The sequence below is a fragment of the Serinus canaria genome, chromosome Z, assembly GCF_022539315.1.
Source record: "Serinus canaria isolate serCan28SL12 chromosome Z, serCan2020, whole genome shotgun sequence".
Classification (NCBI taxonomy): Eukaryota; Metazoa; Chordata; class Aves; order Passeriformes; family Fringillidae; genus Serinus; species Serinus canaria.
In genome coordinates, this window is record NC_066343.1 from 24,991,273 (window position 1) to 25,017,109 (window position 25,837).

The 25,837-nt window shown below is 39.5% G+C and overlaps 1 protein-coding gene across 3 annotated transcripts in view; it reads right to left on the reverse strand.

Moving 5' to 3' along the window:
- The window catches only part of SVEP1 (sushi, von Willebrand factor type A, EGF and pentraxin domain containing 1), a 128,080-nt gene that overhangs the window by 39,199 nt on the left and 63,044 nt on the right, over nt 1–25,837 (reverse strand). For all 3 annotated transcript variants that reach the window (XM_050987141.1, XM_050987140.1, XM_050987139.1), the window contains exons 18-36: nt 25,383–25,544; nt 24,374–24,535; nt 23,727–23,821; nt 22,504–22,600; nt 21,767–21,880; nt 20,797–20,910; nt 19,714–19,915; nt 18,528–18,685; nt 17,199–17,400; nt 16,311–16,486; nt 14,890–15,014; nt 11,382–11,505; nt 10,666–10,836; nt 8,421–8,594; nt 5,390–5,509; nt 4,462–4,638; nt 3,609–3,693; nt 3,103–3,294; nt 1,028–1,195 (exon numbers count right to left, since the gene is read on the reverse strand). In XM_050987141.1, the coding sequence (XP_050843098.1) occupies nt 1,028–1,195; nt 3,103–3,294; nt 3,609–3,693; nt 4,462–4,638; nt 5,390–5,509; nt 8,421–8,594; nt 10,666–10,836; nt 11,382–11,505; nt 14,890–15,014; nt 16,311–16,486; nt 17,199–17,400; nt 18,528–18,685; nt 19,714–19,915; nt 20,797–20,910; nt 21,767–21,880; nt 22,504–22,600; nt 23,727–23,821; nt 24,374–24,535; nt 25,383–25,544 (2,818 nt within the window). The remainder of the gene's footprint in view (nt 1–1,027; nt 1,196–3,102; nt 3,295–3,608; nt 3,694–4,461; nt 4,639–5,389; nt 5,510–8,420; nt 8,595–10,665; nt 10,837–11,381; nt 11,506–14,889; nt 15,015–16,310; nt 16,487–17,198; nt 17,401–18,527; nt 18,686–19,713; nt 19,916–20,796; nt 20,911–21,766; nt 21,881–22,503; nt 22,601–23,726; nt 23,822–24,373; nt 24,536–25,382; nt 25,545–25,837) is intronic.

Below are 25,837 nucleotides of genomic sequence, written 5' to 3' on the forward strand. Positions count from 1 at the left end.
CATCTGTAAAACTGTTTTCTCTTGTTTGCAGGATTTGTTTTCAAGGCCTCATGACTGGACCCCAGAAAAAGAGACTATTATGTGCCAACCTTTAAAATAATCCACTGTCACAGGCAGACAACTGTGGCAGTCTTTAAATGCTGCTATGCTACCCCATTTAAAATGCTTGCACAGAAAAGAGAAGCAGCTTTTAAAATCATAATACAGTCTAGAAAACATAATAAGGATGCTTTGCTTCAATTATGTTTCAAATAACATTGCAAAGCCATTTTATAAGAAAAATGCTGGCTTGTCAATTTACCTTTTTGCACCGAGAAAAAGCAGAAAATCCTTCAGTCACTTTGGACCTAAACTGGCAAAAGCTCTGCTTACCCACTCTGCCTTTTAGACAGAACAGTTCCAAGAAATTTTATGGAACTGCTTACAGGCTGTAAAGATTATCATGTGCAAAGGTTCTTGCAGGATCAGAGTCCAGCATTATACTTTCATGTTTGATGTCATCAAAACTGACCCTCCTCTTTAATGAAAATTTTTCTACATAGAGTAGATAAAAATAAATTTAAAATAGCGCATCTCAATAAAAAAGGGTCTTCATTTTAAGGAAATAGAATTTAGAATACCACAACAGATAGTTGTTAAACTGCAACAAAGCATTCTTACACCTTGATAAGACATAAAGAATTTGCTATGATCAGAGCCTTGAATTTAACACAGAAGTACTGTTTCTATACTAACTCCAAGGAAAAGGGTTTCTGATCGAATTGTGCTACCATTCCCCCTGATTCCTCTCTATTCTTCTCTTCCTGAGTGTATTCAGTTCCCCTTAAACTATTTTAAGAAATGTCTGTGTCTCATACTAACCTGACTGCCCACAAAAAAAAAAAAAAAATCTCCATTGCATTTAACTTCCAAAAAGTTAAGACAGAAGTAGTAAACACAAATTAGTGTGCAGTTATAAAGGACTTGAGAAACAGTGCACCAGTTTTACTCAACCTGAATATTAATCCAGTAGGGCAGATCTACATACCCTTCCTTACACGTGTAAGAGACAGTGTTTCCAAAAGTAAAGTTATCTCCTTTGATGACTGCATCTTTGATGGCAGGAGGGGGTCCACAAGACACAATGCTGCAAGCTGGTGGTGTGCTGTTCCAGTTCCCTGAAGATGCACAGACAAGTACAGAAGGTCCCTGAAGGCTGAGACACAAAGATCATTACTAAGGCTGCCATTTCATTCTGGGCGAGGGACAGAGAGGGAAAGAGCTGCTTTGGTTTCTGGGCCCAGTGAAACTCAGGAGTCTTTCTCACTGACTTCAGCAGAGGCCAGAATCTCACGCTTTGCTCATGGAAAAACACTCTGATGCTATTAAATAAAGCTGGTCTTCACATCACTTTGAAGAGCAAGCTGGTGGATTTCTTGTGAAGCCTCAAGGCTCCACGCAGACACACACAATTCCTGCTGAAACTTTGCCCATCTTTAAGCACAACAGAAATAAATACTTGTTTAACCTTAAAAATTTACTTGCATGCCATCAACAACATGCCAGTCTTGAGACTTGTAATAACCTCTGCCTGAGACCTGATTCACTCAAGGACTTAAAATACTATTTTTACCCAGGACACTGAAGGAAATGCTCAAAAGTTCAAGTTTGTTCACAAAAAGGCATTCAGTTCCTTCAGGAGGTAAAGGATATTGCTTGGATGAATGGGTGCACATATCTGAAGTTGACGGTATTTTTTGGTTTCCTTATCTGAGGAAGCAGAATTGGTTCAGATGGTGTGACTCAGATATCTGAACAGAGTGTGAAACACCTCTCTGAGATGCCTTGGGTGAAACCCCTTGTCTCCAGCTGCTATGTCAGCTGTCTGTGGGCTCCCTGTAGGGCCCACATCATACCTGGGAGCCCTGCATGGGAGTGTCTGATTCCCTACAATTTGGTATTAGACCCCCATGTTTAGCTGACTGAAATAAGTTAATGGAAAGGAACACTGACCTGTAATGCTTTTACAAATTTGTCACAGGCCCTTGACAGGGAAGCAGGGCTTTGCCTACCTGTGGCAAAATGTTTAAGACTAAAAACACCTAAAAGATGCTTGAAGGAAGAGATTGGGTCCAGAATTAATGCATAAGATGGACACTGTTCAAGAGGGCTTCCTCTGGAGTGGTAATGGCAGGAGAGAGGACCTCTCTCACCAAGCTATGGTAGACAGGTAAGGACAAAGAATCAAAACTGACGTGGTATTTGCTCCCTATATGTCCAAAGTCCACACTCTCATTGCACTGCCTGGTTTAGTGGGGTACAGGTAAACCCACAATGCAAATCTATGAGTTAACACTACACTGAACTGCAGCTGAGTTATCCATTTGTACAAACACAATTAAAATATTCACCAAAAGAACACACTTCACCTACCTGCCTGCATCTGGACAAGGAAATGATTGCAGCAGGAAAATGTAGAAAGAAACAATCCCTAAACAGGCCCATATGGGACCACTTATGTCAGAGTATATCTGCTAGAAGTACAAGCAGATATGAGGGGAGGCAGAAACCTGCATGTACACCCACATCCTCGGATATAGCATTAATGTGTTAATTTTTAATTGCAGCATGTTAAAAATGTGTTTGCAGTAAAAGTGGTTACAAATGTAAAACAGAACAAATACTTGGAATAAATTACTAGGACAAAGAGTTAAGGGAGTAAATTAGTAACTTCCAGAAAGTTCCTTCACAAAAGGTTCTGTAAAGTAATTGCAAAAATAATATTAACTACAGTTGTAGAGCTATAATGATCTTTAAAGGCAAATGAGAGCTTTCAGAAATGATGAAAACTATTTTTCTGAATGTTCAAAATATTTTATCAGTTTGATGGCAAAATGAAAGCATTACATATGTATATAGCAAATCCTGAGTGACTTTTCTGAACTGCTCCAGTTCAGTATAAAATACAGAAAGTACCCTCAAGGTATAAAGAAGTCTTTTCCAATTCTGTTTTAGTATTTTATCACTCTGAGCAATGATCCCAGCTTTTTTCTTTCAGATAAAAGTCAGACCTTCTAACAAGCATGCCACCTGCATTTGGCTCAGGCATGTTCGTGCATTTACCTGTATCCCTTGTCACAGGTGTATGATACAGAGGAAAGGTAGGCTGTGCCACTGAGTGTGTATTTTCCATTACTGATATCCTGTGGGCTAGGGCACATCACCATTTCACAGGAAGGGGGAGCATGATTCCAAATGCCACTAGCAAGGCACAGAATTTCCTTTTCACCCACCAAGTTGTATCCATCATTGCATCTGCATTAGAAGAAAAGAAGTGCTATCAATCACAGAGCCTTTCATGCACAACATAATCAGCCATCCCTTTTTTCTCATCATCCACACCTGCATGAACCATCTTTCTTTTCAGGAAATAGAGAAGTAGTACTGGAGTAAACATCCAGCTCTGCTAACGAACAGCCACTCTATAACCAAATGTCTTTCCATTATTTTAATCCCATCTTGCTCCTCTCCTTCATTTCAACCAATCTCTCAATTCAGCCATACTCTTATTTGCTGCCAGATTGTCAATCAGTTATTAATACAGCACTTCAAACATACTGAATTCCTACCTGTACACCACCTTATTATGGTATGTAAAATTTGAGCCAAAAATGGCACTGTTCTCTGGAATAACTGGAGCACCACAGGATATAGCTTTAAAAAGACAGGAATACAAGAGAGGTTGATATAACACAAACAAAAATGAACAGAAAATTAGGATTTGCTTTGTTTTCTCTGAAAAGATTTGAAGAAGTATAAAGCCCTAGGTAACAATGAGTTCTTGACTAATCTGTAAATGACATTTAGGACTCTCTATCTGAATTTACCTTACTGAGAAACTGAACTAATTGGAAGTAGGTAGTTATAACCACTCTACAAACCACATGCTTGGTTATCAAGAGGACTCCATATCTACCTCTCTCTATGGACAAAGTAGTTGTTTTTTTGCTTAGACAATCTTTGTCAACTCTTCACTTTACCTGTTGCTTCATCTCATTTGTTCTGGTTTTCTAAGGAAACAATTTCTGCTATTATGCCATGACTATGTACATGCATCAGCCTGTCCTTTCAGGTTGCTTTTAATCCACTGAGACAGTTAATGGTCTTTAAGTGATTAACTGCTTGAAAATGGAAGGCTGGGTGGAGAAGAATTAGAATTAGAAGAACACTCCTAATGCCTGCATTAGACTGAGTCTATACCTCTGACGCACTGGAGAATCTGCGTAAGAGAGAACCACTACAGACATGGCAATTGTGCTCATGTCTTAAGAAAACAAAGACTTCAACACTGACATCCAGATCTGCTAGGACAGGGTTTCATAAGCTGCCATGGTCTCTAAAGGCTCTTCACTACTACTTTTCCCCTCCCACCTGTCTAATGGTAAAGTCACATTTCAGCATGCATTACCCCTAGGAACGAACCTTCACAATAGGGGGTTGGGTGGCTCCACTCTCCAGACTCCATGCAAGTAAGTTTTGTTGCTCCTGTCAGCTGGAACCCTTCTTTGCAGGAAAATGTGACTTGACTGCCAACACTGTAAGTATCCCCATGTAAATGACCATGCTCTGGATTTCCTGGATTATGGCATTTCACAGGTTCTGAGGAGGAAGAGGGAAACTACAAATAATATATTTATGTGTCAGGTTTTATGAACAAACTACAAGAGATATCCTTGGGAAATTGCTGAAAGTAGAAGGCAAAGCACATGAAAAACACTAAAGTAGTTTGCATAAGTAGTTTACAGTCTTTTCTCTTTTATATGTAAGTGACAGACACTGAAGACTCATGCAAGTAAGCTAATCTTGACCTGGAAGAGCCCTCTGTAACTGAATTTACTTTCCTTGTCAGAAGCAAACACATCTTACAGTAATTTTTCCCTCTGTGAGAGAAAGCCCATTCCAGCATGTCCATCCCTGAACATGAAAACCTTTTATGCCAACGTACGCCACTGTCTAGTTATCTTCATCCAAAGTTACCTTGTTTAATGTTTCCACAGGCAGCTCTAGCCCCATTCAGAAGCCTGTGTTAAAATATTTGTTTCACTGCACAGCTCTGCTCCGAGAAGTGAAACACTGAGGCTTTCCCAGGTCCTGTGCTCCACGTGCAATAAGGTTTTTGCACGTGTGTATGTCTTGGAGCAGCACCCTAGTGACAGCAGTATCCTCACGGAGAGGTGAGTTTTCAAGAAACAAAAGGAGAGGCTTTATCACAGCCCCATCCAGACTAAACTGACCTGGAGATGAAAGCATGCCTGTCCTAGATATCAGTTGTTGTCTCACAACTGAAAGGCAGGATACTGGCCTACACAGACTCTTGGAAAGGCTAGCTGGATGTTATTCCTTCCCATACCTGCACATTTTTTACCATCTCCGGTGTAAGGAGGGATGCAAGTGCAAACATAGGATCCGTTTGTGTTGAGACAAGACGCGTGGTCATCGCAGTCTGACCCAACAGCGCATTCATCAACATCTGCAAAAAACAAAACAAAACAAACCACAAAACCCATGTCTCTAGTGTGTCATTTGTAGTAAGCATTTGCTTTGGATTTCCGTCTTACTGTCAAGAGGAATTACTTTAAGTAGTAAAATTAAAAATCACTTACTGCAATCACATTTTTCATTCATTGGTAAAAATACTTAATATTTAAACAAATATTTATAACTCACTGTAAAGTTTTTTTTTGTAATTTTATTTATAATTTACTCAATAGTATTTCACAACATAAGAAAATCAGAGATAAATGTTACTAACTTTCAGTCACTACTACCACATAAAGTATCTGGTTTCCAAACACCAAAAAAACAGATATTGTAACTATTGTACTATGAGTCTGCGTAGGCACTCTAAGGAAGGATTCTTGCTTGGGAAATCCTCTCTATCTCAACCTTCCTACTTATAAGACAGGAAAACTTAGTCAAGAGGAGAAATACTCTAAAAATATTAGAGTCCCATCTTTGATAAAGATAATTAGACTAGGCCCAAAAAAGCCAGCAGTTGCCAGAAAAGTTAAAAATAATTCAAAATACAGTAGTTATTGTAATTAATTATTTACATGATAGTAGTACCTAAAAATCCCAATTGATAATTTATGATCTATGTAGTTTTTTAATATGCAGGAAAAAAAATCCCTCACTCCAGAATACTTCATAAAATCTTTTAATCTTGACAGTAAGGAAATGTCCTTGGTATGAAAACAATGAGTCAAAATTGCAAAGAGTCAATTTCAAAGTATCTAATTGAAAAGTGCTGGCATCAGGGATTAGTGTCAGGGATTATTCTCTCTCTATAAAAATGCTTGTTTCAGACTGTTAGAAGAGGTAGTACATTTTTTAATCTAAATGTCCTTCTACAGGACCCCTGTTGATCCAAGTATGCCATGCAGACACAGAGTTTGAGTTCTTTGCCCTTTTCCAGTAAAAAAAAAAACCACTGTTTAAAAAAGCAAGAAAATGTAATGAATTGGAGGGTTCATTCTTCACTATTAGATGAGTCTGATCAGCATGAAAGGACCACAATACATTGAAAAGAAAAGGAGTCTCTTTCTGATATGCAGCATGACAGCTGCACTTCAACACCAGGACAGTTGCCAATTACACAAGTACCAGGAGAATGCAAAGTGCTACCATAGCAGAACTGGAATGACTGCTTCTTCTGTACCATCCTGTTAGGCAAGAGACCTCCAATGAGGTGGAACTACACTGTGAATCAGACCCTAACAGAACAAAAGGAATGCTTCAGGGCACAGGTGTACCAGGTTTTGTTAGCACCTCCCTGAAGCATGAGTCAGAAAGGTAAATTGTGGGTCAGGGTGCCAAATCCACTCTTTTTTTCATTTTCCCATAACGCTGATTTAAGAGAGACAAGGCAAGCTGGAAGGTGGGGCACAGGCTTTTTCCTTCTGAACATTGTGACTCCTACAGCATGGAAGTTGAACTATTTGGATAGCCTTGACATAACTGGGATGATGTTTGCAGATTCTGAAGAAGTGCTGCTGGACAGGATGCTACAAAACTAGATGGATCCTACTCCAAAGTGAATTTTGGAAGAATTAAAATACTTTGGTAATTTCTTTTGCTTGTCTTGACTGAAAAAAAATATGTGCTACACCTACAAAGAATTAGGACTCAAGCACAAATCTTGCCAGCTCTTTACTGTGCAACTCCCATTGGAGGCATGGCTAAGATCCAGCAGAAGCAGATGCAGCAATCCAAGTACAGCTAGGTAGTGGATTCCAGCAGGGGTATGCTGGAGATGTGGCCCTGCAAGACCAGTGACATTGTCCAACACCAGCCTGTCACACCTTTCAGCTTGTGCCACTGGACCTGGCACATGAGACCCATCTGACCAGAGAGTAAGTTAAGGTGTGGCAGCTGTATGAACTGCGTTCACAAGGGTACTCCCAGCCCTCTCAGGGCCGCAGCTGCTTGCTGGCAGGCATGTCTGACTCACCAAAAAAAAACCCACAATGGAAAAAAGGCTCAGAGAGCACTGGCAGAGGTGATCTGCCCATTAAGTTAGGGACTAAGGAGACAGCAAGGTGGCCTTTCATTTAGGTAAACATCAATTAACAGTTAAGTGGATCAACTGACAGTTTAAATGCTTCTCCTTGAGCTCATTAGAGAGTGCAAATGTCTTCCTGAGTTAGCCAGACCGGCACAGAGGAGTGGAAATGAATACACGGTATTCAACATGAGGTATAAATGTCAGACAGCTACCAATGGGCTTGAGCTGACCTTAACCCACACATTCATTCCCAGCTACTTCATGGGCAAGGTCATGATGGAGAACATATTACAGAGCTTGATAATGGGAAACACACTGGAATTACGCCTAAACTGTGTATTAGAATGCTGTATTTTGTTAAGTAACTTGAATTTGTTTCTGTTGTGCTATGCAGTACATTTTGCATCACTCGGCTTGACTGTGTAGCATCTACTGTCTTCAGCTCAGTAATTCTGATACTAAATACTACAATGTCCATGTGTGCAATACCTAAAAGAACCCGGTCACAGAGAGGATGGGACAATGACAGCATGCTGGAGAGCAACAAAATGCACAGGTCAGAAGCACAGAATGCAGAATTGCAGGACATGGAAGGAGGAAGGGTGGGAATGCAATGCAGGCCTATATAATTTTATATATGTTTGATAAAAGCAGGATGTGGGGCATACAAGAGGATGAACAGAAAAAGGTGACAGAATGTAGTTTTGGTTTCACATAAGGCTGGGCATGTTACTTCAGAAAAATGAACATTTTGGATTTTGACTCTGGGACTGTGGTTAGCCTCCACAATTTCAGAATGAATGTCTGCTCAAGCCTAAGGGCACAGGAGAAGTGTGAGATTGTCAGTGCATGTAGCCAAATGTGTGGCACATCTTACCAAGGCATGATGGTGAAATGCTGTTCCAGCTTCCATTGTCCAGGCAGAGCATCCTGGAGTCACCCAACAAATAGTAGCCACTGTTACAATGATAGGTAACAGTACTGCCAGCAAAAAAGTCCTCAGCTGAATAATACCCGTTTTCCAAAGTTGGAGGCACTCCGCAGCTGATTCCTGCAAGATGGGCGAAAAGAGGGCACAGGCATAAGTAGAGCGAACACAGATCATCAGAATAATTCCACATGAGAGCCATTACCGCATGTTTTTCTCTGCAGCTGTACAATCCCATTAGCAAGAGGGCCCAGTCCTTTTCTGAAGTAGCTAATCAATTCCAGGTCTAGTGAAAGGTCTTTTTTTCTGGGCATTTCTCAATAAGAGTCTTAGCAGGACTTTCCAGCTCCTGCTAAGAAAATTTTGCTCAGCTCTGTGGCTGAGATCTGAGTAGATGCCCTTTAGTCACAGAACACTTCTGGTAAGAAATAATCCTTGGTGAGTTATAAAGAAAAAAGAAAACTGAATTTGCCTTGCTGTTGTTGTTACTTCCCTGTGCTGAAAATCAAGCTCAGGATTGCTGTGTTTTAACACTGCAAAAGTAGCCAACAGAGAGGGCTAAGAGTTACAGTCCTGGCCTGAGATAAGGGAGTGCATGAATGATGGAGATACAGGAGCCGACTTCACATACAAACCTGGGCATCCCTTAGATTGACTATAGTAAATAATCCTATCTGATCCCAGTTGTGCCATCAGAAAGCATCCCTGTACCTGCCTACCAGAAGTTTTTATTTATTCTAGCAGAGTTACTTCTGTGCATCTTTACCACTATCAAAAAGGCTTGAACTTATTCCAACAACTACTCAGCTCATATTTGTAGCTACACGGGTTACAGCAAGTCCTAGTCCCCTAGATGTGTGCAAGGATCATGCAACAAGAATTTAAAGCCGACAGTTATGGAAGCCAAGTACTTGCTGTGAAGGAATAGCTGGAGAGCTTGTAACAAAGACAGGCTCTCAGGCATCTGTGGTTTTTGGGGTATTTAGCACCAAGAAGAGGAAAAGGAACCTGGTGAAGACAGTGATTACACTGAGCCTGATTCAGTCAGTACTTTTTCAGGCCTACACCATTAGTATAAAGCTGTAGTTCATTAGGCAGGAAATAGGTTTCTTCAAGTAACTTTCATTCATCGGGTCCTTGTGGAACAGGTACCTTGAAAGTAAAGGCTGGTGGGCGAGTCTAGCCTTCATCCACTCAGCCTGTTTGTGGCAGGCCAGCCCTGCCCAGTCTCAGTTCTGTGCTCAGCAGGTAAAACTGCTTGGGCCAATGCAGAGAAGTCAGAAACACTAACAGGATTCTGGTGGTTGTCACAGCTAACACACCAAGAAAGTGCAAAGCTGTCTCTGCCAGTGAGCTTTCCTTCTGCCCACCAGGACTTGCTTTTGGGTAAATCCTCATGGGCATACTGTTGTTTACACAGAAGATGAGACTCTGCTACAAGTAACTGAATACAGAGGAAGACATTAAAATTTAGATCAAAATGACTTTATTTTAAAGGCATTTTAAACAAATATGATTATATCCTCCATATTACATAAAAAATTCTAGGATTATGCAATATCTACTTCTGGAGCTAATTTACTATTCTGCTGAAATTAAAAATTAAGCTCCAACACAAGCAACTGTAGTCTTATGTGCAGTCACAACAGACGAGGACCAAAGGAAAGGAGAAAGCAGGGGCAGGAATCACATAATCAAAAGAATCTTGGCAGCCTGAATGCATACAGCTCAGTCTCTTTGAAGAAATTCTGTAAATCTTGGAGCACTTCCAAATCCTAACAGAAATATATGATGCCTATAAAGAAATTAGGTCATAACTTACTCAAGTTAGGGCTTCTACTTCAAATCAGATATTATCCACATCTAAAAATCACAGAGATATTTTAGCATTTCCTGTGCATCTTCCACACTCCTAATGCCACTTGGGAGGAAAGTATCAGATTGCTGATCCAAATGGACTAATTTCTCTAACAACCATGGATGTTAGAAACTGACTGAAAAACATGTAAAACATGGTCATGATACAATTTCTGCTCAGCAAAACATGAGTTTAGTTTTATGTATATATGTATATGCTGTAACATGGATGGATTCAAGTGCATGATAGCTGCAAAAAGCCCAGGCTACGGATAGTGATAGGATCCAAATAAACACCAGAGCTTCCTAATCCTGCCAGCTCACTGAGACAACTCACTTTCACATCGGGGAAAAGGCCGTGTCCACTGTCCCAGGTTAAGGCAGTGCTGAACAGAGTTTCCCACTATCTGGAATCCTGGGTCACAGGAAAGGCTCACTTTTGACCCTGGCTTCAAATCAGCAGAAGAGGCCTGCAGATGTGGTATGGATCCTTGCAAAGATGGACAATCTGTGAACAGAATATATGCACTCAGGAAGAGGTACAGCTATGCACTGAAATGAACAAACTGGTATGTGATTGTTTGATACCACAAAAGTTTATCCAGGAAAAATCTTTTGGAAATGTTACGCATGCTACATCCCGCTTGGGTCCAAAGGGTTTTGAGAATCATCAACATAAAAAATCAGAAAAGGAATCTATAGAAAAAGAAGCAAGGAGGCATTTTAATACCATAGGTGGGTATTTTAATACCATAAAATGATTATTAGAATAAAAGGAAGGACTTTTTTTTTCTACCATTCACTACCATCTTCACTCTTTTCCCATCTCAATTCAGGAAGCAATAAATTTTTGTCAGAGATTTCAATGAACTTTAGTTACAAAATCCTGGAATTTGAAGAATGAAGGACTGCATGTTCAAACTGTCAAAGCATCAGAATAATTTATTCAAGGTTAGTAGAGCAAAGGCTGCAAGTTAGCTAGTTGACCCCATAAAAGAGTCTTATAGTGTTGCTCAGAAAAAAAAAATGGGTTCTAGGAAGTAAAGTTCTAACCAGCACAAAATATACTCTTGTAATCTATCTTCACTCTTCCAACAACTCCTGGCAGGAAATCTGGCCAGGCTAGTACATTTCCTTTTTGCAGTTCTTCTGGACAGGATGTAGCCAGAGATTTTACCTATGGATTTAAAACAGTTGGTTAGGTGATGCTTAAGGACAGTGTAGGAAAAAAAAATTAAAAAAAAATATTCCCTTCATGCGTGTATGCAACACTAGAACAGATCCTTGAGGGAGTAATGCTCATCTTTTCTAGCACAAGAGGTTCCTGGCTGAAGTACTTATTATTCTGTTCTTATAAGCCATCTAGATAGGGACAGTTCATGCTGAGTCACTACCTGAAGGACTACTTGACATACAAACAAGGTATTGAACACAGTTCTTGAGACAAAATTGCATTTGTTAGTGTAAAAGAAGAACACACCTACGTCACAGAAAAAGACAGTAATAAGGCTGCAACCTGAAGAGAACACTTATCTATTTGCAGAAAATGTCAAATAGGAGACAAAAGGAACTTAATGTTCAAGATCTGCATTCTGAAAACTGCTAGCACTGCACCACATATAAGGGACAGAAACAGAAAAAGGAGAAGCTTAATAAGGCAATTAGTTGCTTCCAGAACAGAAGTTTTGTGAACTGAAGGAACTAGACTCTCTAAAACACTGTAGGCAAGGCCCAGCCAAAGTGGGACAGGGACATAAGTAATGGAGCATAGAAACAGGAACTATACAGGCCAGCTAAGTACAACAGGAACAAAGGAACACACTATAGACCAACAGCAGATCAGTATCTTGAGAGAAGATCTGATCAAATGCCTCTAACAGAAAAGCTTTCTCAGATGGGTGATTGCCTTCTGTCAAGTTTCCAGAAGATAAATTCAACTACCAAGAATAATGTTCTACAGTGCCTGCCCTTGTGAGAAGGAAATCTTTCACATTGTGAACTTTGGAGTGATTTGTTCTCATGTTGTCCCTAGTCTGAACCCACTGAGGCAGACTGGACTTTTAGCAGTCATTTGGACTTTTCTAGAGTCAGTATAGCTGGAGAAGGAACCAATGTTCTCTGTTTATTCTGAGGCCATTTCAAAGCTCTCATTTCAGCAGTCTGTGCCAATGGAAACTGCTTAGGCCAAAGGCTGCAAACAAATTGCAAGGAATCTGCAAGAAAAAATTTCCAATGTAGGAAAAACAAGTTTGGGAATCAGCCCTTTCAAGCCATAAGATGGAGAATGGAGGGCCAGAAAGGACCTCACAGTTCTCTATACACTATCATATTTCTGTTGCTGACTATTCAACAACAAAGCTATCAGAGTGACAGCTTACCTATACAAAATTAATGTGCAAGTGAGTAAGCAACTAAAGCATGCAATAAAAAAATCTTAAAGACTAGATTCCACCAACCTTTATTCACTAAGCAACATATTCTGTCACCCTGCTTTCCTTTATGGCTGAGAATAGAAAGTTAAGACTCAATGAATAGTGCCAGCTGGCCAGAACAAACCTAATGATAACAGATTACAATAGCACTTCACTATTCCAAGCTCTGAAATGAACGAGGTAAAAATTGTATAGGAAGCTTGGCTCAGCTTCCTGTCTGGTGTTACTGTCTTTTCAGATGAGCAATATGGATCCTATAAATGAATGGCAGGATTTTCTTCCTTGTCCTAACTCTGTTGCATCTAAAGCAAGGGAATTCAATCAGACCTGTCATTAAACAGGGGCAACTACTGACAAAGTTTCAGAAAGTAGCACTTAAACTCTCCACCAGTGTGCCCTGTAAAATCACATGTAAGCTTATCAGCTTCAAAATTGCTAGTGAACAAAAACTTGAAGATCTGATTGGCAATGCAACAGTTGGTGACCCTAAAAGCCAAGAACTGCAGCAGACAGTCGGGTAGTTTTAAACCTGTTAGAGAGGCAAAGCAGTAAAAAACCAGAGAAATAAACAGAGGAGACATATGGATGCTGGAAGCAAAGATTCTGCTTGACTTTTTTTTCTATTCATGTTATTATTTCTTGTTTGGATCATGGATAAAAAACAGCTATAAACCACCAATTAGTGATGCAAATTTAAGAAAAATCAGGAGAAAATCAAAATCTTGTAATCCAAAGATTCTTCCTTAAAGAAATGCCTCTAACTTTGAACATTTGTCTTCGTTGTTTAAGTGTTATCAACAGTTTAACACTTCTGACCTTCAGGATTGAAATACTGAGTGTACTGAATAATGAGCAGAAAGCAGTGATGGAGAACTGTCCTCAGGTTTGCAGATAGTATCAAGCTGGTGACAACATCACCTGTCAGTGTGCTCAAGGACAGAGCTGCATGCATAGGCACTTTGACAGGCTGGAGTAAAGGGCCAACCCAGACTTCAAAAATTCAACAAGGAAAATGGAAGGAAAAAAAAATCTGACCAATATAAGCAAGGAAAGCCAAGACCAGGAAAAGAACTCTGTGGAAGAGAACTTAGGGGCTCTGGCAGGCAGTGAGCTGAGTACTGGCCAGCTGTGTACTGTGCAAAAATTGAGGACCAGCAGCATCCTTGGCTGTGTGAGTAGGGTTACCATCAGAAAACCAAACAAGTGATTATTCTTTCTCAGTGCTTATTAGATCACATCTGAAGCACTGCATTCCATTTCAGGTTATTCACAGCAAGAAAGACACTGACGAGTTGGAGCAAGCTCAGAGGTGGGGTGGAACATTTGCTCTGGGAGGAGAGCTTGGCTCAACCTAGAGCAGAAACAGCTGTGGGGACACCTCTCAGCAGCCCCGTGTGTATGGGGAGATGGTCAGGTACAGACAGGCTGGTACAGCAGCATATGGTGGAAGACACAAGCAGTAGTCATAAATGGAAGCGGGAGGTCCCAACAAGGCATAGATAAATAAATTCCACTTGAGGATAACTGAGCACTGAAGCTTGGCTCCCCGAAAAGTCGAGGAATTACTGTCCTTGCAGACATCTTTTCTTTATTTAACTCAGTGGAAATTTGGTGCTGCCAAGCTTCTATTTTAGGTACCTGATTAGGTGTAACTCCATATTCAGTTATCCGGCCCTTTCAGACATTTTCTGGAACTATATCGCTCAGATTTTTCAGTGTCTAATGCATTGACTGAAATTGTGATGTCTCCTCTCTGAAGTTTTAACTGCAGAATGAGGAAACTGTATGTAGTCTGTAAAACAAACACTTTGCTTACTTCACTGGATTTCTCTCTCTTCTAGCAGTACTGTTAATTTTTATGCATGATTTCCTTCCTGTATTGAAGCCACTACTACAGAAAGGCTCAATCAAAATAGAAGGTGACTCAGTGTTGTTTTTACCAGATTTAGTTCTGCTTGAAGCTACTTCACTAACTACACTAAGCTTATTCCCCTAAGCCAGAACTCCATCTGGTCCCCACTGACTTCTGTGGGAGTAGGGGTCTACCCAACATGCTAACCTAGAGTGCCTTCTCAAATGTTCATCCTGTGTTCAGAGCCCTCTGCTCAAACACTGCACTCAGGACTTACCTGCTGTGGAGAAAGTACATGGTCCCAAATGTTGAGCTGGCTGATGGAGCCCACAAAAGATTCAGCTGGGTTGAATCCTTCTCCTTTTTGATCCTGCTCTTGACCCAGCACAAGTGCACCACCACCTAGATTCAGAAGTTGAAGAAGGGTAGGAAATAAAGCCTTACAGCAGGGATCCCATAAGAAAATTAAAAACTAAGCAAAACAAAAATTTTGCTGCCCTATGTTACTCGGGTTTTGCAGTGAAGACCAGCCACCTTCAACAAACTCTCTCAGCAAAACCTCTGGGAAGCCTTATGTTAGACTGAAATAGGTCAACACAGCAATTTGGAAGTGACTGTCAGATACATATGGGAGCAGAAATCACTATGGAATGCTTCAGGAATGATACTGGCTCAAAGAAATCACTTTAAGTCAGTATTTGAAGCATAACATGCAGCAACAAAAGTGTGGCTTTGAGCAGGTGGGGCAGGTGGTATTTTACAATGCCAACTTACGCTTCCTGCTTAAAAACAAAAACTTACAAAATCATACAGGTCAAATGTGATTCCATATCCTCAGAAGCACACTGAGGGTAGTTAATGCTCTGAGACATGGCACACAAGTTAAATTTATTCACCTTGCCTGTTAACATGTGAACATGCAACTTCTACATCATAGGGTATGTGGATAAGGTCAAAAAGTAATGGAGACAGCACACTTCCTTAGGTCTCATCTCTGGAGAGAACTCCAATTTAAGGGGGAAAGACAGAGGCAAACATAAGGGTCATGGACTAAAATGCTTTAATACTGTATTTTTTATTTTATTAAAATAGTATTTTGAAATTCTGTGTAAATTTGGATGGTGGCAGTACGCAAATAGTACCAAAACAAAACCTCTTTGAAGCTAAATAATACCAGGCTTTTCACAGCTCTTTAATGCCGAAGATACTCCTTTTCATGACCTCTGATATTACACCATAGATAACTAATCACAGGAAACAATGAAATAGCAAACCCCACCTTGTTAGAAAAAAATACAAACATAACTTCAAATATATGCCTGAAAAGAGCAGGAAAAGGCTAAGTCAATAAACCCGAACACACATATGTAAGGGAAATGCCAGATAAACTTTGTTTTGTTGAGTGAGACACTCTCACAAAGCCATCCCAGAACCACCCCTGCACAGGTTCCTTCGTGGACTAAACTGTGTTGCCCATAAAACAAACTACCTACCAATATACCCTAGAAATGTGCATTTTGTCTTCAGTGGTGCTGAGTGGGGGGAACTGTCCTCACAAAAAAAGAACAGCAAACACGAGCTTTTCAGAAATGCTGAAAACATGAATATATACTAAAAACACCTAAACATTTTCTTGCATATTCTGTAATAAATCCAGAATGAAGGCAATAGATGTGGTACAATATAAATAATGCATACCAGGGATTTTTGATCCAACAGAGAGCCCGCTGCCTCCATCAGACAGTTTTCCATCAATGTATACCTTCCATGCCCCATCCCTGCACGTCCACGTCACCGCAATGTGGTGCCAGTTACCATCATTCACTGAAGGACAGTCTGTTATCTTCTCTTTCCCATTCACATAAAGAACCCAGCTGCAGGGAAGGAAGACACAGGCATACTCAGCTGCATGCAGCTACTTTAAAAGCATAGTCTGTCCCCCATAACTCAAAGCAATGTTATTTGACTAACAAGATAACAGGCATGTAATACTATAATGTGAGAAATCTCTGTTGAAAGATCATCATAGCTGGTATCTCTCTCCCAGAGCACTTGGAAGCTGGACATCATATGTGAAGCCTGGTGAAATAAGGGACATGCTTTTGTAACAAAATATTAAGGCTCAAGTCAAGGCTGCATAGAGGATTCTTAAATTTTCCTGCTGAGTTTGGAGTCACACTACAAGTCAAACTCTGCTTTTGTAAAAGAGCAAATCATACTCTGCTTTTAGAATCATGCCAGAAGTACTTTGAGTGCTGAGCTCCATTTGTTCCACTCATTGTCTCAATGAGCCATTAAGAAAATATGTGAATATTGTACAGAAAAAAATATGTGAATATTGTACAGAAAAAAATAATCATGTTATCTAAATTCACAGCTCTCTTACCATTGCTCTTCTATAGAGCAAAACCTGATGGAAACAAAGCAAGAAGAAAAATAAAACTGAGACAACTCTGTCAAGGGAATTTGGATGCAGATTCTTCTACCCCAAAGTAGGCAAAGCTTACATTCAAACTTATGTTCTACTCACTTCCTTTAGCAATCCAAGACATCTTTAAGCTACAGAAAAGCAAAGCTGTGATTTACCCATTGTAATCAGTCAGAAGAAATGCATTATCACTTCCATTTTCTACTGCATAAGAAATGGGAGTCCCATAGTTTGTGGTGTCAGTGGATTTCATCCAGAATGTACAGGTGATGTCACCAAGAGATGGTAAAACACCATCAAGCATGACATATCCATAGATACCAGAGACTTCAAAATCGAGATTGAAACCAGAGGACTGTTCTGCAATGAAGACAAAGACTATTCAGAACAACAGTCACACAAACATGGAAACAGAATCCAGTGAAATCTAAGCAAATGCAATAAAGTGGAATGCAGTCCTGCTACAAAAATTATTCACTAACTTGAATAGAGGCAGAGAGAACTTTTGGTAGTCTAACATCAGCCAGCATACAGAGCTTTCCAAGGCTAAAATACAGTGCTTGAAGACAAATATCCACAAGAGACACTGATTATCTAGCAGTAACATGAACATGAGCTTTTCTTCTCTGCCCTCTATCACTGAAATGACATATCCGCCTACTATCTACCATCTACCACCCATAACATAAAGAGGTATAATCACCTGGTTCCATTTAATCAAGCTTTGAAGAAAAAACCAAAAACAACTCAAGATTTTTCCTCTTCTGGACTTACTGAAATACACTGCCTGGTATGGGACAGCACGTCTGTGCTACTGTGCAATGCACAATGACATGCTTTACAAGGATGCTACATCTAATGTTATCAAGTGGAGCTCTCCTGAAAGGTGGGTGTTAAACTCTGACATAGGATGGCAGGTGTAAATGTCTTCTACCATCTTTATGAAATCAACATGGCTTCTGTTTAAAGATTCACTGGCTACTTTATAATTTTCAGGGAGAGGAATTTGAGTCTGGTTGTCTCCAGTATCCCCCCAGGAAGTTGTGCTATGGATGTGACCCATGCCACCTGTCCATAACAAACTTGATACTCTTTTGCATGTAGGGAACTTGATGCCTTTAGAAGTTCTGAAGCTAAGACCACCCCTTACTAGTCTCCTACCCTGTGATAAAAAGCCCTACACAAAATACAAGAAAGATCTACTTAAGTCACATACACAGATCAAATACAAATTGAATTCAATACACCTACAGAGTATTAAAAAGCTAGAACTATGTCTTAGAAAAGAGAAATTACTCAGACACATGCTGTTACTTGTCTGCAATTACACTTATTAATGCTGCAGTCACACAGGCTTCACTCATCCTCTCACAGTCCCACCATCCTAGCTACTTTCTGGGGAAGCTGTATAAAATCAGCCCAGCCAGTAAAAATCTTGCACAGAGACTTAGCCAAGCCACCTTTTTCTGAGACTTAGTCCTGTGTACCTGTTTCACACCTGCTGCCTGTAAAGCCAGGGGGACATTTACAAACGTACGAGTTCAAGGCATCCACACAGGTGGCTTGGTTTAAGCAGGGACTGGAGACACAGTCATTGATGTTCACTTCACAGTTCTGTCCTGTGTACCCTGTCACACACAGACACCTATGGAGGAAGAGAAGCACACTTCAAAGGTGACAGCCATCATAACAAAGAATTCTGGCTATGAGGCCAGATCTGCCAATGAGAATGGTATATAATACAATACTAAAAAAAAATTCAACAGATTATATACTACAGAAATAATGGAATTTTATTTTGTTCTTTCCTCTTGAGTGCATGATTGCACTCTATTAGCTGCATAATAACACTTCTGGACAGGGACAATACAATATTTAAACAGCCTGCATTTCTTTATATGAAATTGGGAGACATAAGCATTGCACTTCCATGAGTAACACATACCTCTTACACACACAGAATTAATGATGAGAGGTATTCAACTTTTCAGATAGTCACCTTTATATATAGGGAAAACCAAGCCAGTATAAAGACACCAAAACCTTTGATACTTGGAAAACCAAGGTGCTTGAAAGGCACCAAAACTCCTGGGGCTTTTGGGAGGGAAAGACTGAACTAAACACAGATGTTAACAGCTGACTCATCTAGCTATACAGAGATCTAGGATACGACACTTTTGATGGCATTTGTAGCTTCTAAGCTGAGTTCAGATACCCTAAACCATAAAGTTAAATAGCTGGAAGTTTCCAGTGGGGTTTGTATTTTAACCTCTATAGGCTCAATACATACAGCTATCCCTGTATTTCCAAGCTATAGAAATGTAGTATTACCAGGTATGTAATTGGTCATCATGTATTATTCCAGTGGAAAGCAAGATAAGCCCCTGAAGTTCAGAAAAATGGACATCTTTTGGAAGATCAATATTAAAACCATGCAGTCCTACCATGCTTACATTTGAAACTCTGCATATTTTCTTTGCTGTTTTCCTTGGAATTTTAAAGAGTCAAGACACTACGATATATTTTCTTGTCTTTTAAGATCTCCTTCTTCATAAAGGGACCACTTATTTTGGATCAGGCTGACAAAATATGCTTGCTGAAATCTGAGAATGCTGAGGCACCTTAACATGTCTGACTTTCCACATTATATTACATCAATCATCTTTTTTTCACCTGAAGCTGTTGATACCATCTCTGCATGTAGCTCCGTTCCTACAGGGTCTGCTGAGACACTCATCAATGTTTCTTTCACACAAGACACCAGTAAAACCTGGGAGACATTTGCAGGAGAAACTTCCAACTCGATCTTCACAAATAGCCCTATTATGGCATGGGTTGGAAAGGCATTCATTCATCTCCCTTTCACAGTGATCACCTGAGGGGAAAAAACCCAACAAAGTAACAGCTCTAGATTGAATAAATTTAAGAAAGAGATTATTAACACATCTCTGTTTTTTAAAGGATGTGGCTGATCTTCTGAGAAAAAGCAAACATCAGAATAGCCATGCAGGTTTGGAATTTACTCTGTTAACAGAGGTTAAGTAAACACAGAAGAATTATGGGAACCATCTTAACAGTTACAGAAATAACATGTAGCAAGCTGTCAAATTCAAATGTGACTAATTTGGGTTGAACCAGGAAATCACTTCAGAAACTATTCTGAGCAACTAATGAAAACCTAGTGTAAAAGACATTTGCCTGAAACCCTAACTCTAAGGAGAGATGTGAAAGCCAGAAACACGTGACTCTGTGATTTATGATGTGAAAGAGGCCTTATGTCACAAGCACTGAAACTGCATGTGATTTTATAGTGGAGCTTTTTGGCAACATGATAATCAACAGATACATGTATTTGTTAGAGTAATCTGTGAGAGCAGACTATGGGATTGGGGAGTAGTTTTAATACAGACCATTTTATCTACTGTTAAAATATTTTTATTTTTAAATAAAACTTAAAACAACTATTTGAACCCATTAGAATACTATTATTCATTCCTTAACATCACACAGCAAGTTCATGGCAAAATTAGTAATTGAAGATCTAGCACTTAGTAAACCCTTCTGAAGTCATGTTTACACTATGGAGAGTCTGAGAGATTGAATGGACCTAAGGAACATCCATAACTTACCCTCATATCAACATCTAATATATATATTGCTATAAAGCAGTGGGATGGAAATACTTGGGGTAGGGTGGGAATACACATTTTTTTTGTCAGAAAGAGTAAAAGCTGACTTAAAGAGAACAAGGTGTACCTGTGAACCCTTTTGTACACGTGCAGTGGTAACCATTCTTGCCATCAACACAGTGGGCCCCGTTCAAACACGGACTGGAGCTACATTCATTTATGTCTTCCTCGCACAAGAGACCTTTGAAAACCAAGGATTACAAGGCACGATCAAGACACAGTCACAACTGTATGCTGCAGTGACTGGAGGTGGACAACAAAAGAAAACCGTACCGCGAGCATGACGAAGGTTACTGAGAGCGGATGACAGAATTACGGAATTGACTGCACTACTGAAACAGCTCCAAAGACAATCTGTGTTATTTAGATGTTGGGATCAATATGCAAAGTCCACTGTGTATCTTTATAATGTTAAAAAACCCATCCAGCTAATGCTGATGTTGATAAATGTACAGTCATAAACATGAACAGTGAGGGAGACCATTTCTAATGGAAAACACAACACCTTTCTTTGATCACACAAAATCATGTACTCAGTAGTTTATTTCCATATTTGGAAATCAGGTGCTGTTTTGGCCAGCTATTCGACTGTGTTGGTTTCCCTGCAAATTTCAATACCTTCAACCTGCATGCTGGTGATAGTTAAAAATACTAAGAAAAAATATAATCTAAAGTCCACTACTTATTCCTAAAGCTGCAGTAAAGCAACTACATAAATGCTGTGTCTAGTCTCCCAAGCACTTTTTCCATTTACTAATTCCCTAAACCTTATTCCTCTTTTCAGACCAGAAATGTCACAAAGGAGAAGGATACATGCACACACATAGACACACACACTCCCACATCCTGTCTTTGGATGGTTGCCCTTTTATTTCAAAACCTATTCACATATAGTAGAACCTTACTCTAACCTGTAGATCATATTGTTTTCCTGTTATAATTGGATGTGGAATGACACAGCACTTGTGCTTTGTGTTACTTACTTGGCACAGAAACCAAGCCTGTCTGAAGAAAAGCTATGAAGTGAAACAAATTACCTGAATAGCCTGGTTGACAGTGGCAAACAAAGGTCCCAATGCCATCTTTGCATATTCCGTTGTTTTGACAAGGAGATGATTTACACTCATCAACTTGTGTTTCACATTTCAAGCCTAGAATGCAAAATAAAGGACTTAGAATTGGATGACAAATTTTAAAATTCTTCAGAAAAATGGATGCCATGACTACCTAATGTAGGAAATCATGATTAATTGCCTACATTACCAGACATTCAGGGTTATTATCCTTTCATTAGGTTGAGCTTTAACACAGACCGGAGATAAATATTGTTAGAAACATTTGCACATTGGGCAACAGACTGATCAGCTTCAGAAAGGGGCAATCAAAAGTAACTTCTTGATAACAGCTGAATTACAAGACATCTCTTTGATTTGAAGCAACTGGGTTGCTAACACTGAAGACAAGTACAGGCTCTGTCCATGTGGAACTAGCTGTCAAGACTGCAAATTTCTAGCTTTTGTTAATCATAAATATTGCCAAGGGATAGAATTTTCACATCCAACAATTCCATTAAAAGAAATCCCATTCAAAACCTTTTCTGCAAAACAGACATAATTCAGCAAGGACATGAAGTATCTATTTTTTATATATTCTAAACATGTGATGAATATTCCAATATAGTTAGGCTATACTGAAATGCTCTGCTCCTTAAAACTTCCTCATTTTAAGGGCATCATGAAGTAGTAGCTACTTCACCTGCTTCCAAGTTTTTTACCTGTATATCCAAGTGGGCATATACAAATATATCCACTTCCTAATTGCTTGCATGTCCCATTATTGTGGCACGGTTCCAGAAAACACTCATGAAAGACCTGCCAAAGGCACAAAAGATACAGTTCCAGCAAAGCTGGCACACCATACTAAAGTTTTAAACCCTATACCCCACTAGTCACTTTGGAAAGATGGGATAAAAAAGTCACCAGCTTTAGCTTCTAGCTCCTCCTCTGTCTTCCCAGCATGCTAACCATTTGTGGGTTTTTTTCCTATGGAAAAACACTGCAAATCTGAGTACTATTTTAAAATTACATTTTACTTAACAAAATCTCCTCAAAAGTGTCTGAGCTATGACTCACAGTTTATATTAAACTACATTTATATGCAAGTTCTCCACTTTGCATCCCTCTGCATCAGCTATCACTTCCTGCTACTGGCCATGAGGTGGCTGGCAGGGAATTTCACCATGTGGCACTATTTCTCCTATCCTTGCAAACCTGAATTCATCAAAGCCCTTAAGTAAATGGTCAAGTAAAACCATAAGAGATCAATTTGTCTCCTGTCCCTGTGTTTTATAATGGTTCAGGCCAAGTTTGTCACTAGTCAACTTTGCTCCTTTTTACACAATTCCAAATTCCAATTCAACCAAAGTGGTCTTGTCAAGAGTTATAGACTAGAGGTGAGAGAGTAGGGGCAAGGAGGCATCTCCAGCAAACACTGTCACCAGACTAGTTTCACTTGTATTTCAGAGAGGGTACTCACAAGAGAAGGGAGCTCTGCTTGCCTCCTCTCAAGTGTATCTGTGTTACAACACATAAACTCAAGATTCTACATCTGAGACTTAGATGTCTGGTAGCATTTTCTGGAAATCAGCATATGGAAATCCTCAGATGACTGAACACAGTCAATATACTTTTTCTAAATTATCTGAACCTCTTTCTTGTAGGTTACTTTTCTTTGCAATAAGTATTTAATACATCAGGTGAAGGCTTCAAAAGCAGAATTTAGGATTGCCAGCAGCTGATACCACTTCCTCTGTTCAATGAAAGTGCTTCTATGACTACAAAGAGAGTTCGAGTGTTTCCTCTTAACCATTGCTTTCATCTCTTCAGGAAATAAAGTCAGCAAAAGAATTACAGTCAAAAAGGTCTTACTTGTTTACTGCTGCATGAAGTGCATTTTCTTTCATTTGAGATAGCACTGGAAAATAACACTTGTTCTTACCTGGCTGCTGACTTTGTACTGCTTGCTGATATTTTCTGGGAAGGCTGGTACCATCATTACACTTTCCTCAGCTGCCGAAAAAGTAGAGCCAAAACCTAAAGAGTAAAGATATGAAAGCACTGTTAATAACACTGTGTAACAAGGTCCCTATTCCATGGGGGCATTATAACTGCATGTTAGTAACGTGCCTAAGGAGATGCTAGAAAAAGTGAATTTGTGGGAATAAAAAGAAACTTTGCAGTATCCATTACATAAATATGTAAGGACAAGCATTTCTAAAACACATACATGTGTGTACACATAAAAATCTCGTATCTTTTTGTATACAGTTACATGCATGCATAGACATATTAGTGTATATTTACACATATATTTCTCTCTGTAACATATTTGTATGGTGCACATGGCAATGTACACACACACTGCATATGCATACACTGCTCATTGAGCCTTGGCATGCATCAGAGTTTGTCTTAAAGCCAGAAGCAACACCAGCAGGCAGAACCAGCTGAGAACTTTACTGCATGAAATCAAAAAGTCCTACATTTGTCCAGAGAGTAAGTGGGTGTTTTCTGTTAAGACTACTTCTGGCTATCTTTTAGATGTTCCCCTTATTCACTTTATGCAGCAGAGATGATTTGGCTTACTTGAACAATCGGTGATGGATCTGGCACCAATAATGGTTGTTGTTCCATAAAAGGGACAAGACAAGCAGTAGGACTTCCCCGGGTCTGGCTGATAGTAGTCTCTGGGACAAGGGTAGCAAGGTGTCAAACCTGTACGAGAGAACTCGCCGGCAAGACACGGTACTGCAAGGGAAGGAAACCTTTTTGAGAGACCTGATCTTTTGCACATGCGCCTTACTTCCCTCCACCTCTTTATTATCGCTTTCTCTTCTCCTGTCATAGAGTCTTCTTAGGCTTAAAAGGAACAAGATGAAATATGCCAGGAATTCACAACCCTAGGAAATGGTAATTTAAAATCTTCTGTGAGATGCCATCTTGTTCTCAAAGGATTATGGAAACATCTGGGAAATATTTAATTTTACTACTTTGCAGCTCTGGAGACAGCTTTTAAACGGAACTCCCCTTTTATCTCTCACACCTTTTCTATGGTTATTGTTTGGTTGCTTTTTTTAATTTTTTTTTTTTAATTTGTTTTAGCTGTTGTTGGTTTTCTTCCCCTTCAAGAAGGAGTAAGGACAAAGACAAGACTTTTTTGCACCTTGAATCCTTACAGACTATTTCCCTGGGAATTCTTCTGGCAAAGCTTGCCAAAGATAATTGAGGAGAACTTCTTTGAAAAAATTACTGAGCAAACTGTGTTATAATTCAGAATTTTTGTACAGGAAATGTGGGAGAAATAATAGTGACAATTCCCTTTCTCTTCTGTAAGGAAAAAGATTCTATATTCATTTAGGTACCCATCACACATCTCATTTTATTCCTCATTATATAAGAATCAGAAGGAGGGGAACTGGTAATAGGAAATCACCTATCATTTTGCTGGGAAAGGTTCCTTGGTCTACACTTAACCAGAAAAGGAATTCAGTCTCTGGCAGATGAATTGGATAACATTAGCTGATATTTAAACAACAATTTACACATTTTTAATATTTGGTGCAAAAAAAATTAATTACCCTTTTTTGTTACAAACCTCCACAAGCTGAGACATCCACTGCACCTCTTTTTACTGTTGACGTATTTTCTGGACAAGAGATGCAATTCCTGGATCCAAATGATGGCTGATATGTTCCAAGTGGACAAGTTTCACATGTCTCAAGGCCATTAGGTGAATAAGTTCCCTGCTTGCACTGAGCTATATGGCAAAAGAGTTCAAAAAGTTTAAGTAATGTCCAATCAGGAAACATGGCTCCTGATCTCTGAAAATAATGTTAAAATCACAATACACACCACAAGGAATTTTATTTCTGGAGCATACTCTACTCTGAAGGACTTAACAGGTACAAAGAGCAAAAAAAAAAAAAGACAGTTGTGGTAGGGTACTGATAGTGCAATTATGAATTATTAACAAGTGAATTCTCTGCAATCAGCCTCACAGATGACTTACTGCAACTCAGTTACTCATTTTAATCAACAAAACTAGTGGCA